Raw genomic sequence first — 18,921 nt, 5'->3', positions numbered from 1 at the left:
CCAGTAGCGATGATGGACTTGCGTTCAAAATTTCATAGTGCATAAAAAATAAGTTCAGCGTAGGTGATGTATAGTTTTTCTTGTCTATATCTATAGGCTGCATCAAAAGCATATCAAAGAACATTTTAAATGCAACGCGAAGCAATTACATTCTCGCAATAAAACCAAAAATTTAGAACAGGCCATCAATTTTTTTAAGCTACACTTATAGTGATAGAACTAGATTTGGTCCTAACACTAATATAGGAATGGAAGTGTTAGTTTTCATTTCAATGGTAAAATAGAAAAAATACGAAAAAAAAACACTTTCCTTTATTGAGGAGCATTAAGAATATTTGAAATCGTAATTTTTTGATAATCACGTTAGAAGATGATAACACGAAAAAAATCAATAATGTCCATCATGACGAAAAGAAGAACTAAAGACTGTGAGATGAGCCACTCACGACAGAGACTTTGGCCACGCTCAAGGCAACGAATAAAGATAAGAATTAAAATTCCAATTCGGACGGATCCAATAATGATATCATTGAAGAAGCATCCCCAGAAATTAACCAGAATTTTGAAAAAATGATAACAAACCACTAATAGTTACGATTGATGCTTCTGACATTGAAGCTAAAGAACCAGGACTGGAAACCCCTAAAACACCAAGGAAAGCAGAAAAAATTGATGAACAAGATGAAATTGCTTTGAGGCCTAGGGAAATTTCCGAGAAGAGGGCAGCAAAAACACGAGTTCCAAATCCAGAGAAAAAGCCGCAGGAGTCAAGTTGGAATGCGAAAATTACAGAGAAAAAGGACAATAGTGTTCGAAAGTGTTGACAAATAAATAGTTACCAGGTCCAGCAGTTGAGCATAGTCATTAGCTGAGAAGACAAAAACCCTCTATTACTCGGCAAGATGAGGAGTATTTTAGCAGTGAAGAATGATGATTTTTAGCACTGATGATGTTTCCAGGAAAAATCAGAATAAAACAGGGATTCTAAAGGAAACGAAAGTTAATCCGGAGCATCGTGAGCTGGAGCATATCAATAAAAAAATGCACCGAAGATGATACCCGAAGTCTATTTATTAATTTCAAAACTTTATCATTGGATTTCGAATTTGGTTTATAATACCATAATTGTTGTTCATGAATTCTCCCTTGTTAATTTCAACAACTATATCCTCAATTAATGATTGGTTCTAAATAACTCTCTGTTACATTTAGTAGTATAACTTCAATATATATATATATATATATATATATATATATATATATATATATATATATATATATTGCATTTTTTGCCATTACACTGAAGAAAGGTTTTTTCTAATATGCAACTAAATTTATATTTAAGAGTATTCCAACATGTTTATTTTGATTAGAGAGCCAATTTGTCAATATATTTGTTTGTTTATCAGCCATTCGCTCTCAAAAAGTTTTTGTTATTCGAGGGATTGTAACTCAGTCTGTAATGGTGCTCTCGTTTCCTTGAATTTGTTATCAAATTAGTCGTAAAATTTCGTTGTAATCATCTCCAGAGAACGTAGTGTCAGTAGTGTTAGTTACTGCAGCAGTTGAATATCCTCGTTCATAATTACTTATGATCAGATTATAATAATTAATAATTGTGGTTTCTGCGTAATCGCAGTGGAACAGCATTAGGCCTACAGTAGCCCTTTTTCTTATTATTCCCAACATTTCAGACTGATCTTTTCATGAGCAGCATTGCTCTTTTTTGGTGGCTATAGCCACTTTTTTTTGCGTCTGAAACTGCCACGTGGTACCATCATTGCAGCCAACATTGGTCAGGCTATGGTCAACCTGACGCTATGGTTAAGTAAGAGCTCATCCTCACACAGACAGCTTCACGGAGGCAGGGGATTGAACTCTCAATCATTGGCGTGTGAACCACACACCTTACCTCTCGGCTATCACGCCACAGATTATATCATTAACGAAGAGAGTGTAAGGTGGGTTTAAAATCACACCGATGAGGTCAAGATATAGAGCGCATCATTATTGAGTTTGAACAAGTCAAAGTGTGATCACAATGAGTTCCTAACGGGGAAAAAGACTGACCAGTGTCTGGATTGGTCTGATCATACAATATGTGGGACTTGACGATATGATCGTAACCAATTTTGAACGAGGACAACCTGCAACACCTTCGAGTTGTGCATCATTTTTCGTCTGCTGGGTATTTGAAGAGACGTCTTCATGTCTATACAAATGAACAGCACCTCCACCACCACAAATTGTACAGAGCACAGTAATCGACATACAGCTGGAATAGAAACCAAAGCTGTCCCAAATGAAACCAGCAATTACAATCTCTCCGAACGCTAAACCCAAAGCAAAGCAATGACTGTACATAATGGCTGCATAGTTGTCGACCATTTCAATTGTCAGATTTCGTCCAACAGGATAAGTGTTTCGAAGTAAAGGAATTAACGGAACAAATGCACAAGTGGAACTGAAAGCGGACCTTTTCCATTTGACCCCCCCCCCCCCCCCGGTAATGCAACTCTACATTACATTACAAAGACGTAACAAATTAAATGAATATTGGGATCTTTTCCGTTTGTGCCCCCCCCCCCGTTTGTTATGCACCCCCAGTTACAGAGCACGTGCCATTAGTAAATCCTTATGTGAAAATATGGCACGTGCGTTTATCAAATAATATGCACCCGCTAATCTAGGTGGGGGGGGGGGGGAGTTGGCACAAACGGAAGAGATCTCAAGTATATGTGATATTTAAGCACGTGCGCTTGTGGTGTGCAAGTATAATGCAGCCACATGGCTCCGATCCCGGGAGGGGTGGTTCACAAATGGAAAAAAGTCCCTGAAGCCAATAATTGACAGTTGAATTTCCAAAAATACCAAGCTTCCGAAAAAACCGCTGAAATACTGAGAGATGTATACGAGGAAAAAGGAAGCAGCCGTGAGAAGGCAACCCATATAAGCGAATATGAAACGGGCAAAGCCTTTGTCAACTATATGTCCAATCACGGGGGCATTGACTGCTCGTGTAAGTGTAAATGGTAGATAATAAATGCCAGCTTCAGAGCTTCCAATGTCATATTGAGCAGCCAAATGAGATGAAAAAGTAACAGAGAGAAATCCGAGCGACGAAGCGGCGAATGTCGCACCAAGTGATATCAACAGAACTCCCTCGTACGATAAAAATTTGAGCGCATTTTTACAGGTTGCAATAAATTCCTTTTCTTCCCTCGATGCTTCTTGACCGCCTGGAATCGCAATGTACACGAGTAGTGACGTTAGCACCTGTAGAACACCAATCACGGAAAAGGGTAACTTAAAACCACCGGTCGAGTAAAGGAAACTTCCAATTGGAGCCCCTAATACAATTCCAATGCTAATAGCTGCAGATATCCAGCTGCAGACAGATCCTGTCCTTTTGGGAAACATTTGGATTAAAAGTGGAGCGCCCGTGCACCACATCAAAGTAATTCCGCAACCCTTTGCAGACCTCGTAGCGATGCACAATAAAAAATAAACAGTCCCTGTCGCCACTTTGTCCAGTTGGCAGAAAAGCAAACATGCAAATCCAATTATAAAGTCGCCAAAACAAAACAAAAACTTGCGTCGCTCTATATTTTTGAAGAAAAACATAAAATAAACTCCAGATAAAAATCCAGCTGCATCAGAGGCCGAGACAATAATACCAATCGTTGTTTTTGAAGCAGCTCTATTTGAGAGCTCACTGGGAAGAAAGGGTGTCCAGAAGGTGTCATTGATCCCAATTAGAACGTATAATGATAAGAATAGAAAAACAGCCACCACTGTTTGTAAACTTGGCAGTTTTAACCACGCAGAGGTATACCTAATTTGTATTTTGCCAAATTTCACGGAAACATGCTGGCGGATTTCACTTACCTGAATTTAAGGAAAACACTTGACATCTTTTGTAATTGGTCTTTACAGAGAATGACGACTCCCGTCATTCCCGTCTTATGTTGAGATACGAGAACTCAATTCTGAGGACAGTAATTGTGGTTTTCCCCTTTAAAATGCGTCAAAAACAGCGAAATTATGTTAATCGTTGCGACTGTGGTATACCTTTGCGTAATCATAATCCCAGTTGAGTGAAGAGATCTGAATTATCATCAAAATTCAAAAAGCGATATTTTGTGGCTGCATTGATGCGCTTTGAAATGCCTGCTATTGAACAATTTGTTAATAATGCATCACAGGTTCAAAAGTTACACTTTTAAACCTTTTGCTATTTTTTATGCTAATTTTTAATGCGGATAAGTTGCAATGGTCGAAGTATTTGTAACCTCGTGAGCGTTTTAAGGTCGACTTTTTTCGGGTTAAAACGTTTCATCGGTCAGTTCTTGACTTCCTTTTAAGGCTTTAGCGCTTTGCTCCCGAAAAAAGATATAGAGTTGCCTCCCAGATTTGAAAAAGAAAACGTTTTTATCTGGTTTTGAACTCAATTTATAAAACACCTTTATCCACAACCGCGTTTTCAGGGGTGAATTATATGCACAACTGTGTTTTTGTTCCTTTTTTTGTTCAGTCAGTTTTGTCAAATTGATTTACTTACCTTAAAGAGTTTTGGTGGGTGGTTTTACTGGAAATCCTATTATGCGTAGAAAATTTTCATTCGGCGGGATTTTTTTGAGTTTCTATTTTTCGAGGAGTTATCTAGCCTTAATTTTTGTGAACCTTGACTGATTTTGGCGACTTTTGTAATTTTTTTTCAAAATTGTTTGCTCATAATTTGTTCATTTTGCTACATGTGCTGAGTAATTTTATCGCTTTTGGTTTTAAAATAACAAAGGCGTTTCAAATATTTTGGTTTGATTATAGCAAAATTTTGGCTCATTATATGATTATTTGGCCTTTTTATTGTAAAACTAGATAAATATCATACAAAATCAGCCAAAATTACTTACACTTCTCTGCTTACACTTCTCTGAAACCTGATCAGAGATTCTTCATGAGCAATATCAGAAAACTACATTTGAACCTTTCCTATCAATCAATACATTTGAAGCTGCAGCGCTTTTAGCGTTATTTTTTCTCTTGTTTCGCCCAAATATGTTAAAATTTCGAAAACACTTGTTTTAGTTAGCCGCGAATTGATAGTGAAGCCATTTTTAGTCTCATAATAGTTCTCTACAATCCTAACAATATGATATGTATTGAGATTTAACTCTTTTCTGATGTTTGCTGCAAAATTTTTGTGAATTTTTTATTTCAAGCAGGGGCTGGTTTTTGTTGTTATTGTGTAGTGGTTTTAACCATACTGGAATAGTACTGGGAGCAATAGAAGGAGTAGCATCAAAGTTTAAGCGTTTTCATACACTTTATGAAGTCAGTCAACAAAAGTATGTTTGAAAAGGTCCCGTTTCAAAAGAGATTATTTAACGTAGGGCCGTTTAAGATCTTGATGTGTGCCCAAATGCTACTAACGAATCTATGGTATCTCTAGTAGACATAAATGCTATTTTTGAATCTATCGAATTCAACTATCAATTCTTACATGTTTTCAAAAAAAAGGAAATTTTTTAGCTGTGTTCGTAGGTTTTACATTTAAGTTCTAGAACGGAGTAAAGTACAAGTTTTCAGTAAATTGGCAAAAGGTTTTTAGGGTTTTTTATGTGTTTTTTGTGAATCTTTGTCATTTTTTCATTTTCTTTTTCTACCCTTTGCTCTGTGTGCAATTGTTATTGCCTAGTCTCATACTACAATGCCCCAAAATTGTCCAAGAATTGGAAGACTGACACTGTTCATTATTGCAATTTTTTGGTTTTTTGATTTTGCCAATTTCTTTGGCTTACTGCCAGTTTGTAAAATATTTTTCTCAAAAATAGGATGCATCTGGTTTTTTTCAAAAGATAAATTAACAGCTTACTTGTTTGAAACCTCTAAGTCATTTTCTAAGTCATTGTCTAAGTGATTTTAACTTTGATACTATTACCGAAAAAACCTTAATGATTAATTTTTGTTTATAAATTTTATTCGTCGCAAAACAATCATTTTTTGTCTCAATTCAAAAACGGGTCTCGTCGGCTTTCAATTGTAGTCGTTTTTGACTAATTTAATTCACTAAGAGGCTTTTTAAAATTTTAATTTTAGTAAAAAATTTTTTAGTCCTATTTGTTGTTTCCCCTGGTTATATCTTCATTGCAATTTATTTAATTGAGTAAAAAACATTGTTGGCTGATTTGTAGCATCAGTTGCTATTAAGTGGTTGCGAATCTTATTACATGGTTTCGAGTCTTTTGACAACGACGCTAATAATTTCCAGAAAACAATTGTATTATTTCAAAAAAGTCAAATTTTGTCCGTTTAGTGCTTTGTCTGTCAATGGTTCTGTCCAAACCAAATTTGGTAACTGTTCTATAGGGGCGCATAGTGTCTTTTTTCAACAATTTATTGTCTGTTTTAAATTTTTGAAGTTTTGTTCTAGATATATTATCACTTTCTCTGTTTCTTTTTTGAGTATGTAAGGTCAAATGCTTTTTAAAATTTCTATTTTGGTTGGAAATGACAAAAAAATGCAATTTTGATGAATCATAAGAGGCATTAAGTTTTTAAAATACATAATCAGTTTTTTCATCAACAAGAATCTCAAGTAGGGCACAATAGCCTTTTACAATTCTGAGATCCTTAAGAACAGTCAAAATAAAAATTCACGCGAGCGGGCATTTTCAAATATGTAGTTATCAGAAAATCTGCGGAAAAAGTTTTCAAACTGAAATATTGACAATTTTTTAATGTTAATTGGTATAAGATAATTTTCTAGGAGAAAATTGTAGACTGTTTTAATCCGATTTTTTAGAGATTTTGCTTGTAACTTTTGATTTTCTACTAGTCCCTTGAGCCACTCCTAGTACGAGAATCTCTTTTGTCAAAAAATATGTGTGATAAAAAAAGTTGAGAGCTACCCTTAATTTGTTGAAAAACTTCTTTGAATGTTTCCACGAAATATAATTTAAACACAGTCTATATTTTTTTGGAATGAAAAAATGTGGAGGTACTATCATTAAGATTCCTACAAAAAATTGCCCTAACAAAGCGTTTCTGAGCCAAAAAATTCTTGTTTAGGTTGGTTTTTGTTGTCGCACAATAAACAATCAGAGCGTAACATATTGTTGGTTCAACCTATTTCGATAAAACTTGTGCAGCTGCTTTTCGTCAAATATATTCTATTGAGGTAAACCAATCAGCAGAAACGGTTCTATTTTTTAACCACACGACTGATGCGATTGCTGAAATTCATTTTTTGTCAATTAAAACACCAAGATATCTTTCGTTATTTTGCCATTTTAGAAAATATCCTAAACAATATATTTTTTTAAGATACCTTCCAAAATTGACAAGTTCGCACTTGCTTTTGTTCATTGACAACATGTTTTCATCGAAGCATTCCTTAAGACGTTTCAAATTATCTAAAAAATTTTGGACATCAGAAGTGAAGTCGCGATTAGAGAAACACTGTTGTATCATCCGCAAAAAGACAAACGTTTGAATTATTGCAACTAGAAGCCAGATCATTAATGCATAACAAAAACAAAAGAGGACCCAGCAGAGATTCTTTAGGGACACCACAATGAATATTACGAAAATCTGATGACCCCAATTGCGTTGCAACATATTGCTTTCGGTCCATTAAAAAATATTTAAACCAACATAACACATTGCCTCTGATACCATAGTGTTCCAGCTTCAGTAATGAAATATCATGATTCACGGTGTCGAAAGCTTTTTGAAGATCAACAAAACAGGCTAAGCCTATGTTTTTACTCATTATTGACCTTCTAATTTTTTAGATATATTATAGCGAAGAACAGCCGTGGTACAAGAATGTTTATGTTGAAAACCATGTTGTTCATTGCTTATCAGGCTATGTTTGCTACAAAAATTGAGAAGTCGTCGATGCATTAGTTTTTCATAACATTTGCTCAAGGATGATAGTAAACTAATTGGACGGCAATTGTTACAGTCATCCTTTGCTCTTTTTTTGAAGAGAGGGAAAACTTTTGCTGTACTAAAAAACTCAGGAAAAATTCCCGCTTGCACACTTTCGTTGGAAGCGTTTGCCACGAAGTCTTTTAATACAACACTAAAATTGATTTAAAACTGCTACATCATTTATTAAAAAAGCGGATTTCCTGCACTGTTTCAGCGCTGATTTACTGCCAACATGCGAGTAAGGATGGTTTCAAAACGGATTCATTGATAATTGTTTTTCTAACTATTTTTACCTATTGCGTACATTCGTTAGTTCAAAACTGGGAAGTTAACATTTTCCCAATACCGCGATTTGTGTACTTCAAATTCTATCAAAACTGAAATTTACACTTCTATTTTAACTACCCGGGTCGAGGTTTGGCGGTGAATTTTTGTAAGAAATTCGGTGAAATGCGGTGAAAAAAAAATTTTACCGCGTATTTCTTACATCTTTTTGCGGTGAATCGCAGTGAATTATTTATTTTCACCGAGTTCTCAGTATTCTTACAAAAAAGAATCGTCCCCACACGGGTTTTACCCCTGACTTATGCATGCCTTCAGCTGCTTAGTCCACTGCGCGGACTGTCACATGCATCCTTAAAATTTCTTGTGAATTTAAATCAGATTGAGTAAACTTTGGGAATCAAATGCGGTGAATTTTTGTAAGAAATGCGGTGAATTTTGCGCTGAATTTTTGTAAGAAATTCGGTGAAATGCGATGAAATATTTTATTTCACCGCATTCACCGCTTTCACCGCATTTCTTACATTAATCTGCCACAAAAGTCGATGCGGTGAATTTTTGTAAGAAATGCGGTGAAATGCGGTGAAATATTTTATTTCACCGCATTCACCGCAATCACCGCATTTCTTACAAAAATTCACCGGATTCACCGCATTTCTTACAAAAATTTACCCACAAACCTCGACCCGGGTACTAAATGATTTTCTCCACAGTTGATCCACTGTTCTCACTCACCTGTGGATTTAGCACGCGACTTTGTGAAACAGGGCCACAGGGCGTTGAAGTCATATGCCCACATATATGTAATGACCTCATTAGGCTACTCATTATGCATGTTTTTAGGAACTGTATACCCTGCTTAAAGTTTTGTCCAAATTAAAAACTAGACATTGTCGACTTTTGTCCTTCGTCGAAACACCTCTTTTTTGTCGAAATGAGCAACTTTTATTGATTTCAAACGTAAGAATAATTCGTTTTTGATTTTTGTCAAATTCAGCAAAATTGATTATGATTGACAAACTACACAAAAGACCAATGGAAAAACACAGTAGCGGACACTATCTGCAAACAAGACTGAAGAAAATCAGGAGGCTCCGCAGTGTGCGTTTGCAGATAAAGTTCCGACCCAGCTCCTCCTCGTTTTTGACCTAATTGTCTACGAAATGGGAAGAGATAAAAAAACTTTGTAAAAAGTCACAATTTGTTCAACAAACCACAAAACTAATAAAGCGATGCCGCATTATAGGGCCAATGAAAGCTACCATTAATGAAACTACGAGACAAGACAAACCTAAAAGTCACTTAAAACAAAGCATCAACAACACTCAAAACTCGATATCCGTATTTACGATAAAACGCAACAACAAAATCACAATGGAATCCAAAACATCTAAACTAATCAAATTAACCTGTATATTACCAAAAAAGATAGGCCCCCTGTCCTTAATGAGGCTGCGCAGCAATTCAAATAATAACAGCTCAAAAGTCAAAGTTGAAAAATCAGTTTTCATTTTTGAAAACCATTATTTTCTAAGTGATTACAGACACTAATTTATAACTGAGATCATTAAAAAAATTCACTTATACCTTTTGATATTTATTTGAGGAAGCAAGTAACACTTACCAATTTACACCCAATAAAGAGGCAATTCAGACGTGTCGTTGTCTAGATTATATCACACAACTAAAAACAGTTAACAATTGTTTCAACGAAACCAGATAATTGGTTAAGAAAGCATTGTCACCTCCGGTAACAAGATAATCTATTCACTGAGAACATAAAAAAATTCTATTGCGCAATTTTTCAAGCTCAAAATTCCATTTCTTGTACTAATGTCAAAAGTTATAAAAATAATATATTTTCAATTAATAACAACCACATAATAACTTGAAACTCCTTATGAAGCCAATTGGGCCGTTATTAGTGAGACTAATTCAAAAGACTACAAAAAACAATAAATACCGACGACACTCAAAATTCAACAAACAGTTTAGAAAACAGTTTAATTTTGACCTGTATAGAAAACCCATAAAAATGATCAGAAAAACCTTGCGTCATCCCTAAGAAGATATAATCAATAGGGAAACTAATGTTTGTTCCAGGAGAAAGAAATGGTGTCTATAATTGATGAGACAAAATTAGATGATGAAAAAATTGAAAACAAAAAAGAAAGGCTCAAAAAAGCTTTTATATTTTGACAATATTTTATCTGGCAGCCATTAAAATCATTAGCTAAAAACGAATATAATGAATTGGTCCATTTTGAATCCCAAAATTATTTTTACCTCTCATTTTTACATACCATATTGAACTTTCTGATAAATTATTCGAGAGAACGGTGTTGCAGCCCTCAAAAATCGTAAGACAAAAACCGTACGATGAAATTTAATTATGTGCCATTTTGTTTTCTCTATCAGGCAACTGGAACTGTCGTTGAATTGATAATTTGCGATGCAAACAAAATGATTGTTTCTTTTGAAAAATTGTAATACAAAAACAAAGAAACCTTTAGCTAAAATTAAAACCATTATTGAAATTAATTTATATTTTAAATGGAAAAAAGGTTGAATTGTATTTATTCAGATTAAGCTTAGAAGCATGACTTGAAAGATGCATTATTCAGAGTTTGCCGGTATGGTCTTATAACAAACATATACAAAATCATAAGATCTATTACTTATCAACTGCACCAACTAAAGTCTTATCTGCACCAACTAAAGAAGATGGTTTGTGTTTTTGATTAGTGAGACTAATTAAGGTAACTGCAAAAATGATTAAAAAAACCGGCCAAACAAGAATTCAGTTTACGCTTTATGCTTTTAAAAACACTATGTGGGAGACTTAAAAACAACTAACTCATGCTCAAAAGTCATAATGGTTTGTTAATTGGAGCTCATTTTCTTGTAAATTGGAGGTGCTATAATCAAACCTTCTTGATTTGAAATAAATTTTTCATCCATTAACAGTCATCAGCAAAACTAATTGCGCAAATATTCTTAAAAAAAGACCGCGCCACAAACTAATCCGAACGATTTTTGATTGTAAGAGTCCAAGTACAGAGCAAAACAGACCTGATATAGCTGCGTGTTGAACTAAATACCTCACTATTTTGGATATTTTCGAAATAGATATTTTGGCAAATGAAATAAAACAAAAACAGATGATGCATTTTGGATACATATTGAGTCAACTTAGCGAAAAACGGGCGTGAATCATAAAGATATTTATAGGGATTCGACACAAAATTAGCCCTTTTTTGGAGTTTAGGAAGATTGATCTACTAGTCTTCAGGTCTCTACTTCTGGCAAAGTTTAACAAAGTGGTCTAAAAAAGCATATTTAGAAAGTTTGAAAATCAAAAAATTTAGCAATAAATGAGCAAAATCACTCGGCTGAAACCATTCATCAACCTTCTTCTTTTGTAAGAGGTAAAACTAATCACACTAATGTTGACGATTTAAACAAATATTGGCAAAACAAACAAAATTTTAGGCTAAAACTATAGAAAATGTGTACAAAAACATGAGAAACCGGACTTCCATTCGCAAAACGTCAAACCTGGATAAATAAAAAAATCTTTTCAAATATTCATAAATATCAAAAACCTTGATTAATCGATAAATCAATCAAAAATCAAAAAAATCTTTTGAATCATATAATCCACACTGAACGATTTTTGATGATACCACTCACAACTCTCTAAGTTGAATATATTGGCCGGCCACAATTGACTGAAAAAAACGCCCATTTGGGTATATAGTTGCTCCATCCTACTAAAGTGGGGTCAGAACTTTTAAAGGTATAATAATAATTGTTTGAATGTGAATAAGTATACTCACTTGCTGATTTACATCTTTGTTGTCGACAAAACAATGCTAATTACACGTGCAGTTTATACTGATGTTTTTCAGAACTATTCTGTTTTTACATGTGAATTGATATTACTTGATGTTGACGTATGATTGATGCCTATGATAAATTGATAGTAAACATCACATGTCACTGAAAGTCATTTGTACGTAATGTAAAAGGGCGGTAATAACTGGGCATATAATTGGATCAAGATTTGTGCCTATTGCCACTGTTGTAACACATCCACCTCAATTCTAATTGAAATATTTGACAACCCGATTCGCCTCTGCGTTCCCATTAACCGATAGGTTTTGGGCCCAGATCCTTTATGAGATAAGTAATCGGCCCACCTCAAAAATGACACTATGCTGTTTTGTCTCTGCGCTGCATTAGAGGATTGCTGACGTCAACTGGAAAACGAACGAGAGGACAAGGAGAGACAAAACTTGTAGTCAAGCAGTGGTCAAGAGTCAGAAGGAAAGCAAGTGGGAGTGAAGCTTCAGTGTGCTCTAACTACGTGGGAGAACGACTTTGTGTAGCTGATTGGAGGACTACTGTTCGTGGAGAAGGAGGTTGTGTAGCTGATTTGAGGACACTTTTTTGGAGAGGGAACATCTGTAGCTGATTGCGGACTCTGTTTGTGTTGAAGAGATTGTGTAGATGTTTAGAGGACTCTGTTTGTGTAGAGGGAGCATCTGTAGTTGATTGTGGACTCTTTTGTGTGGAGGAGATTGTGTAGCTGATTAGAAGACTCTGGTTGTAGAGAAGGAGCTCCCGTAGCCGATTGGTGGACTCTCTTTGTGTGGCGAAGCTTGCGTAGCTGACTGGGTGACTCTGTTTGTGAACAGGGAGGTTTTATAGCTGTGTGTGTGTGTGTGTGTGTGTGTGTGTGTGTGTGGCTTTGTTTGTGGAAGCTTCTGGGGGTGTTTTGTGTTCAAGTAGATGTTTGTGTAGCAGAACCCTCTAAGAGGACTTCTTCAGCTTACTTAGTATTGCTGAAAACATCTCAGTTTAAATAACTGTTTTTTTACCTTCATTTTTCATTGTGCTGTCTTCACTGTGCTCATAGTGCTATCTTGTTGCATTCCCAATGTGCGAAAAGCATTTTTCGACTAACACAACGACACACCAATTTGTCGCAACACAATTACCTGAACGCTTAAAAAACGAATAGAAGTTTTTCTCTAGGTCCGAATTTTTTTCGTCTCAACCTCTAGCAAAAGAACAAATTCTTTCATAGAACAGTAGTAGCTTTCGAGTAAAACACAGTTTTTGATTACTAGTTCTCAGCACCTTATACACCAGAAGAAAATGGTAATGTTGAACGTAATTGGGGAACAATAACACCAATAGCGAGATGCTTAATTGAGCAATCAGGACTTGATAGGAAATGTTCTTATGCAATGAACATGTCACGTGATATTATATAATTTTTGTTACCATTAGGGGATCAAAAGAACACCATTCGAAGCAATGCATGAACAGAAGCTAAATTTAGAATCATTAAATTTTTTGGTTGTACTGCTTACGGTCATATTGAGAAATCATTCCGAGAGAAAATAGATCGAACGTCGCAAAAAGGTATATTTTGGGATAATCAGATAAGAGCAAAACATATCTTATAGGAGTAAAGGAAAAAAAGGGACATTTAAAGTTAGAAAGTCTAGAAACGTAATTAGTGAGAAGTTAGTGAGAAGTTCAAAAGAAGTAGCTATGGTGACCTGAGTTGTTTTTTAAACATTAAAATAAAAAGGACAGAAAACAAAATATTGCTAAGCCAAGAAGCTTAAAAAGAAAAACTGATAGTGAAGTATAAAAAGATAAAAAGAGTGACTTTAGGACACTGGAAAGACCTTTAGAAATTAGTTCAAAGCTTTCAAAACTTTATTCATCAAAAACAGGAAGCAAAGAATATCAAGATATGCAGCCTTGTGATCATAGGGGAATAGTAGGATGTAAAACTATTTAGCGTTGACTACCAAACCAGATATTGCACAAACAGCTAATATTTTGAGTTTGTTCGTAGAAAATCCGGACCAAAAGCCTTGGAACGCTGCAAAGGCATGCCTACGCTACTTGGAGTGTACGAAGTCTGAAGAACTTATTTATAGGAAGTGTCATAAATTAGATCTGAAGGATTTTTTGAATTATGACTCCGCTGGTAACTTAAAATAGCAGAAAAAGTACGAGTTGTTATTGTTTCAAGCTTGACAATAGTTCAGGAGCAATCAGCTGGGCTAGTAAGTTACAACAATGCGAATCAACCTCCACAGCTGAAACTGAACTAATTGCATGTAGTAGAGGCATGCAGAGAGGCGGTACACTTAGGAAAACTTTTGAAGGAAATGAACATAGATGTTGAACGAACTTTACAAGTGTTTGTAGATAATCAAGCATGCATTGCTCTTAGTAAGAATTTCATGAACCATTGCAAGGCTAATACTTTGCGTTGAAAGAGCACTTCATTCGGAACTTAGTTAAAAACAGAATATTAGAGCTTTACTACTTAACTACCGATCGCATGCCGGCAGACACCCTAACACAAGCTTTGGGGAGAGCAAAAATTTCAGTTTTCCGTGATGTTTCCCTAGGTTCAAACACGGAATATGATAGTAGGGCTCTTATATGTATAATTTAATTGTTTGAATATGAAAAAGTATAGTCACTTGCTGATTTACATCTTTGTTGGCGAGAAAACAATGCTAATTTCACGTGCAGTTTATACTGATGTTTTTCAGAACTATTCCGTTTTTACATGTGAATTGATATCATCACTTGCTGTTGACGTTTGATTGATACCTATGATAAAATGATAGTAAACATCGCATGTCACCGAAGGTCAGTTGTATGTAATGTAAAAGGGCGGTAATAACTTGGCATATAATTGGATCAAAATTTGTGCCTATTGCCACTGTTGTCACACATCAATTCTAATTAAATTATTTGACAACACGATTTGTCTCTGCGTTCCGCTTAACCGATCCCATTAACGGGGTCACTAATGGGTCGGAACGAGAAGTGGAGTCGATCAAAAACCTTACTTCTTACATTTGTGTTGACGCATTTGCACAATGCTGGATGCAGTTATAACTTAGTTATAAACAGTTTATTTTTATGAAATGAATATATTATAGCAAAATTAGAAGATTTTTTCATAAGTAAAATCTGTCTCTGATCAGACTATTTCGAGCGCACTTGAGTCTGATCAGAACCGGTTTGGAGCGCACTTCAGTCTGATCATAAATAGCTGCAAGCGCAACTGGGTCTGATCATAACTGCTTCGAGCGCAACTGGGTCTGATCATAACCTCTTCGAGCGCATTTGAGTCTGATCATAGTCTGATTAAGGTCTGGGCAATGGTCTGAATTTGAGTCTGGACCATGGTCTGAAGATGGTCTGATCAGAACACCTTCGGTCTGGAAAGTCTGATCAGAGGTCACTTGGGTCTGGAAAGTCTGATCAGGGTGAATTTCCGTCTGGAAATTCTGATCAGAGATAATTTCGGTCTGGAAAGTCTGATCAGAAGCAAATTTGGGTCTGGACCTCAACCTGGGTAACTATATATATCTACTTCTTTATGAAAGGATATCCTGCCATACCCTTTCATGAACACCATAACAATACTGTGTTATTACCTGAATCAGATATATGTTATACAATTTTTGGTACTGTTTTCACCCCTTCCTTCAGAATAGTTTTTGGGATCCACACCACCAGTGTTTTTTTTATGCTTTCCACGTAAAAAAAACTATGTATCACTATAATGCTGGGAAGAAGAGAGACACAATAGATCAACTTTTCGCTCTCTTTTTTGCTTTGTGTGATTAAATTAAATGCGTTTTTGGCCAAGAGAATCACTTGTAAAGCGTGATAAGAGATGGAATTATCAGTTACAACTTAAATATAATTTTATGACGACCCAAAAATATCAATTATTGAAGGTCACAATCTGTAATCAAGCAGGCGAGTTGGGGAGGGGGAGGGGAAGGAGCGGAGAGATGAGAGGAGAGAAGAACACAGTTACCCATTTTTGCTTGAAAAAAGGAAATAATGAGGTCTAGGCTGATTCCAATCAACTTAAACGGTCAAAATACTTTTTCTAGTTTAAAATTCCTCCTCTGGAAACTTAATGGAACAATTGAGGTCAATTTTTTGGTTAAGTTTCGATAAATTGTTTTAAAATTTATATCTAATTTTATACTTCTAATGATCTGACGCTAATGTTAATGCTGTGGGGTATAGAAGCTAATTATAAGTATAATAAGAAAGCTTATAAAATTTGTAACTAAATAGTAGTGAGCTATGGTATTGGCTCTAAATAAAGCCAGAAGTATCGACGTCAAAAACTTGAGTTTCAGAATTGGTTAGTGGTTTATGTAGTTCTTTGACTATAACATATGATTATTTTCGCGTCTAAACCGGATATTTATTAATTCACGTGATTATTAAAAAAGCTAATTTAAAGAATCATTATATTCTTGATAGATAATCACAAGTTGGGCGACTTGCTGTTCAATCGATAGTTGACGCCTTCTTTGTCACCATATATCATTATATTATTTTAAGATTCAGGATTTAAAATTAAAAACAAGCTGGCTCGTGCAAGTCTGTGCGTAGCACAGTATGTTCCAACATAACTCTGAAGGTTGCAAAAACAACCATTGATTATTGTCAGAAAAACCGTTGGGAATATGCGAAAGCAACTTATATGCATTGGGGAAAATTAGTGTATTGTCTGAACAAAAAAATGCACTTTTTGTGGCAGGCAAAAACGAAAATTAATTAGAACTTTCTAGAAAAATAAGTGCTGTACAATTTAAAAAACACAGACACAAACAAACCATACAGACACACTCACACACAAAAACCACACATATAACCCATACAAAGAAAATCGCACAAATACAAATCCGCAACAACAAAGAAAAAACATTTTTTAAAATATACTTTGCTCTTTGGCAGCTGATTTTTACTCAATATTCGTCACGTGCAATAAGATCTTCCTAATTGTTTTCTTAACAACCAAATTTGCTCTAGTTGATGCACTTGTATCGGTAAATATAATTTTGCCAGTAAACTTTGAAAGGAAACTTTTGAAAACATCGAAAACTTTGGAAAACTTCGAAATTTTTTGAAAACAAAACTGTAATTTTTGATGCTGCATTCTATTACCAGCAAGATCTGAAAAAACCGAATTGTGGCTTTGGACGAACATACGGCCGCAATTTGCAACAAATATAGAAGTTTTCTATTTTTAAGATTTGTGAAAATTTTTCAACTCTGCCTCTACCTATGTCTGACATTTAAAGGTACACACACGTACCATACACATTACACACTTACTCCCTCGCATTCACGGAACCACAGAAGAGCACACACACACAAATAAAAACACAAAAATAAATTTGATGAAAGTACTTAAAACTTTAATTTTCTTTTTGACAACTGATCGTTACTCATGATTCACATCGTTCAATTTCGTCTTGTTTGGACTTCTTGACGCAATTGTATCAGATGTCCTAAATTAGACAATCAATAAATTTTTTGAACCGTTTCCAAAATGTTTTGTAATTTTTGATGTTTCATGAGCTCAAATGGACAATTCATCTCTTCAGCATCTATCAGTTGTGTTACCAACTGAATTTAAAAACACAATTTTGGTTATGAGTATAATTAAAACCGCTTTTTGTAGCAACTATTCAGTAACTTTTTCTAATTTTCAAAGATACTTGATTGTTTTCCACTCTGCCTCTACTTGTTTCTAACATGTAAGGCAACCTTAAAAATTGGATTTTTTTGCTACAGAAACATTTTTTTGTAGCAAAAAAACCCATATTTTTTGTGGTCTGAGAAGAAAGAATATTTGGTCATCTTTCAAAACCACATTTTGTTTTTTATGAGGACCTTCAAAATCAACAAACTGTTTGAGTTTTTAATTTATAACAATGCCGACAGTCTTGGAGACAAATTCGAGGAGCAATTTTAAAATACAAAGAACGAAAATTAATTTTTTTCTCAATTTAATATTTCGAAACTGACGGTCAATAAACCCGCTATCTCGAAAAATATTTCTTATTGCCTTAAACTTGAAGAGGTTAGATCAACCAATCTGCTCCGACAACATAAGAAATACAAATATAGCAGATCACCAAAAAAAATCCCTCTTCACTTTTCAATTATGAATTTGGTTGATTTCATGTTAATTCTAAAATACCGGTTTTCACATCTCCGGGGTTTTCAAGAAAAGAAAGAATTACCTCTAATCAAATGGGACGATTTTCTTACCCAAAAAATGTATTTTTCTGCTTTTTAGTTTTTCAATTCCAAAGTGAATTCCATTTTAAAATCTTTAATTTTTAGGCCTGAAAGTGTAAATAAATTCTGGTGACAATAAAAAACCCCTTTAACCCGACTAGCTTCATTCTCTAATTATTTTAATCTTAAATTTCGATGCAATTTGTCAACTCACAATAGTGTTATTCAATTCTCTGCGACGCGTTAACGAAAACTAAAAATTTGTCTGCAGAAAAAAGTCTTTCTTTTGAAAAAATGTTGGAATAAAGACTTTAAAAGTGTTGTAATTGATCGGCAAATTAATCAATAAATGAAATTACGATTATTGAACAATTTTTTGAGTGATTATATATATATATATATATATATATATATATATAAATATATATATATATATATATATTTATATAAATATAATTTTATATGTATATATATATATATATATATTTGTTTCGGTATATATATATATATATATATATATATATATATATATATATTTGTTTCGGTATATATATATATATATATATATATATATATGTTTATGTGTATAATTTT

The 18,921-nt window shown here is 34.5% G+C and overlaps 1 protein-coding gene across 1 annotated transcript in view; it reads right to left on the bottom strand.

Moving 5' to 3' along the window:
* LOC142337949 (MFS-type transporter SLC18B1-like) overlaps nucleotides 1–18,921 on the bottom strand; it is a 41,336-nt gene that overhangs the window by 8,087 nt on the left and 14,328 nt on the right. Inside the window, exons 5-6 of the mRNA XM_075387582.1 lie at nucleotides 2,840–3,835; nucleotides 2,071–2,470 (exon numbers count right to left, since the gene is read on the bottom strand). Of these exons, the coding sequence (XP_075243697.1) occupies nucleotides 2,071–2,470; nucleotides 2,840–3,835 (1,396 nt within the window). The remainder of the gene's footprint in view (nucleotides 1–2,070; nucleotides 2,471–2,839; nucleotides 3,836–18,921) is intronic.

Source organism: Convolutriloba macropyga, chromosome 4, assembly GCF_964194025.1.
Source record: "Convolutriloba macropyga chromosome 4, txConMacr16.3, whole genome shotgun sequence".
Lineage (NCBI taxonomy): Eukaryota > Metazoa > Xenacoelomorpha > Acoela > Convolutidae > Convolutriloba > Convolutriloba macropyga.
This window is presented reverse-complemented; position numbering and strand designations above follow the sequence as displayed.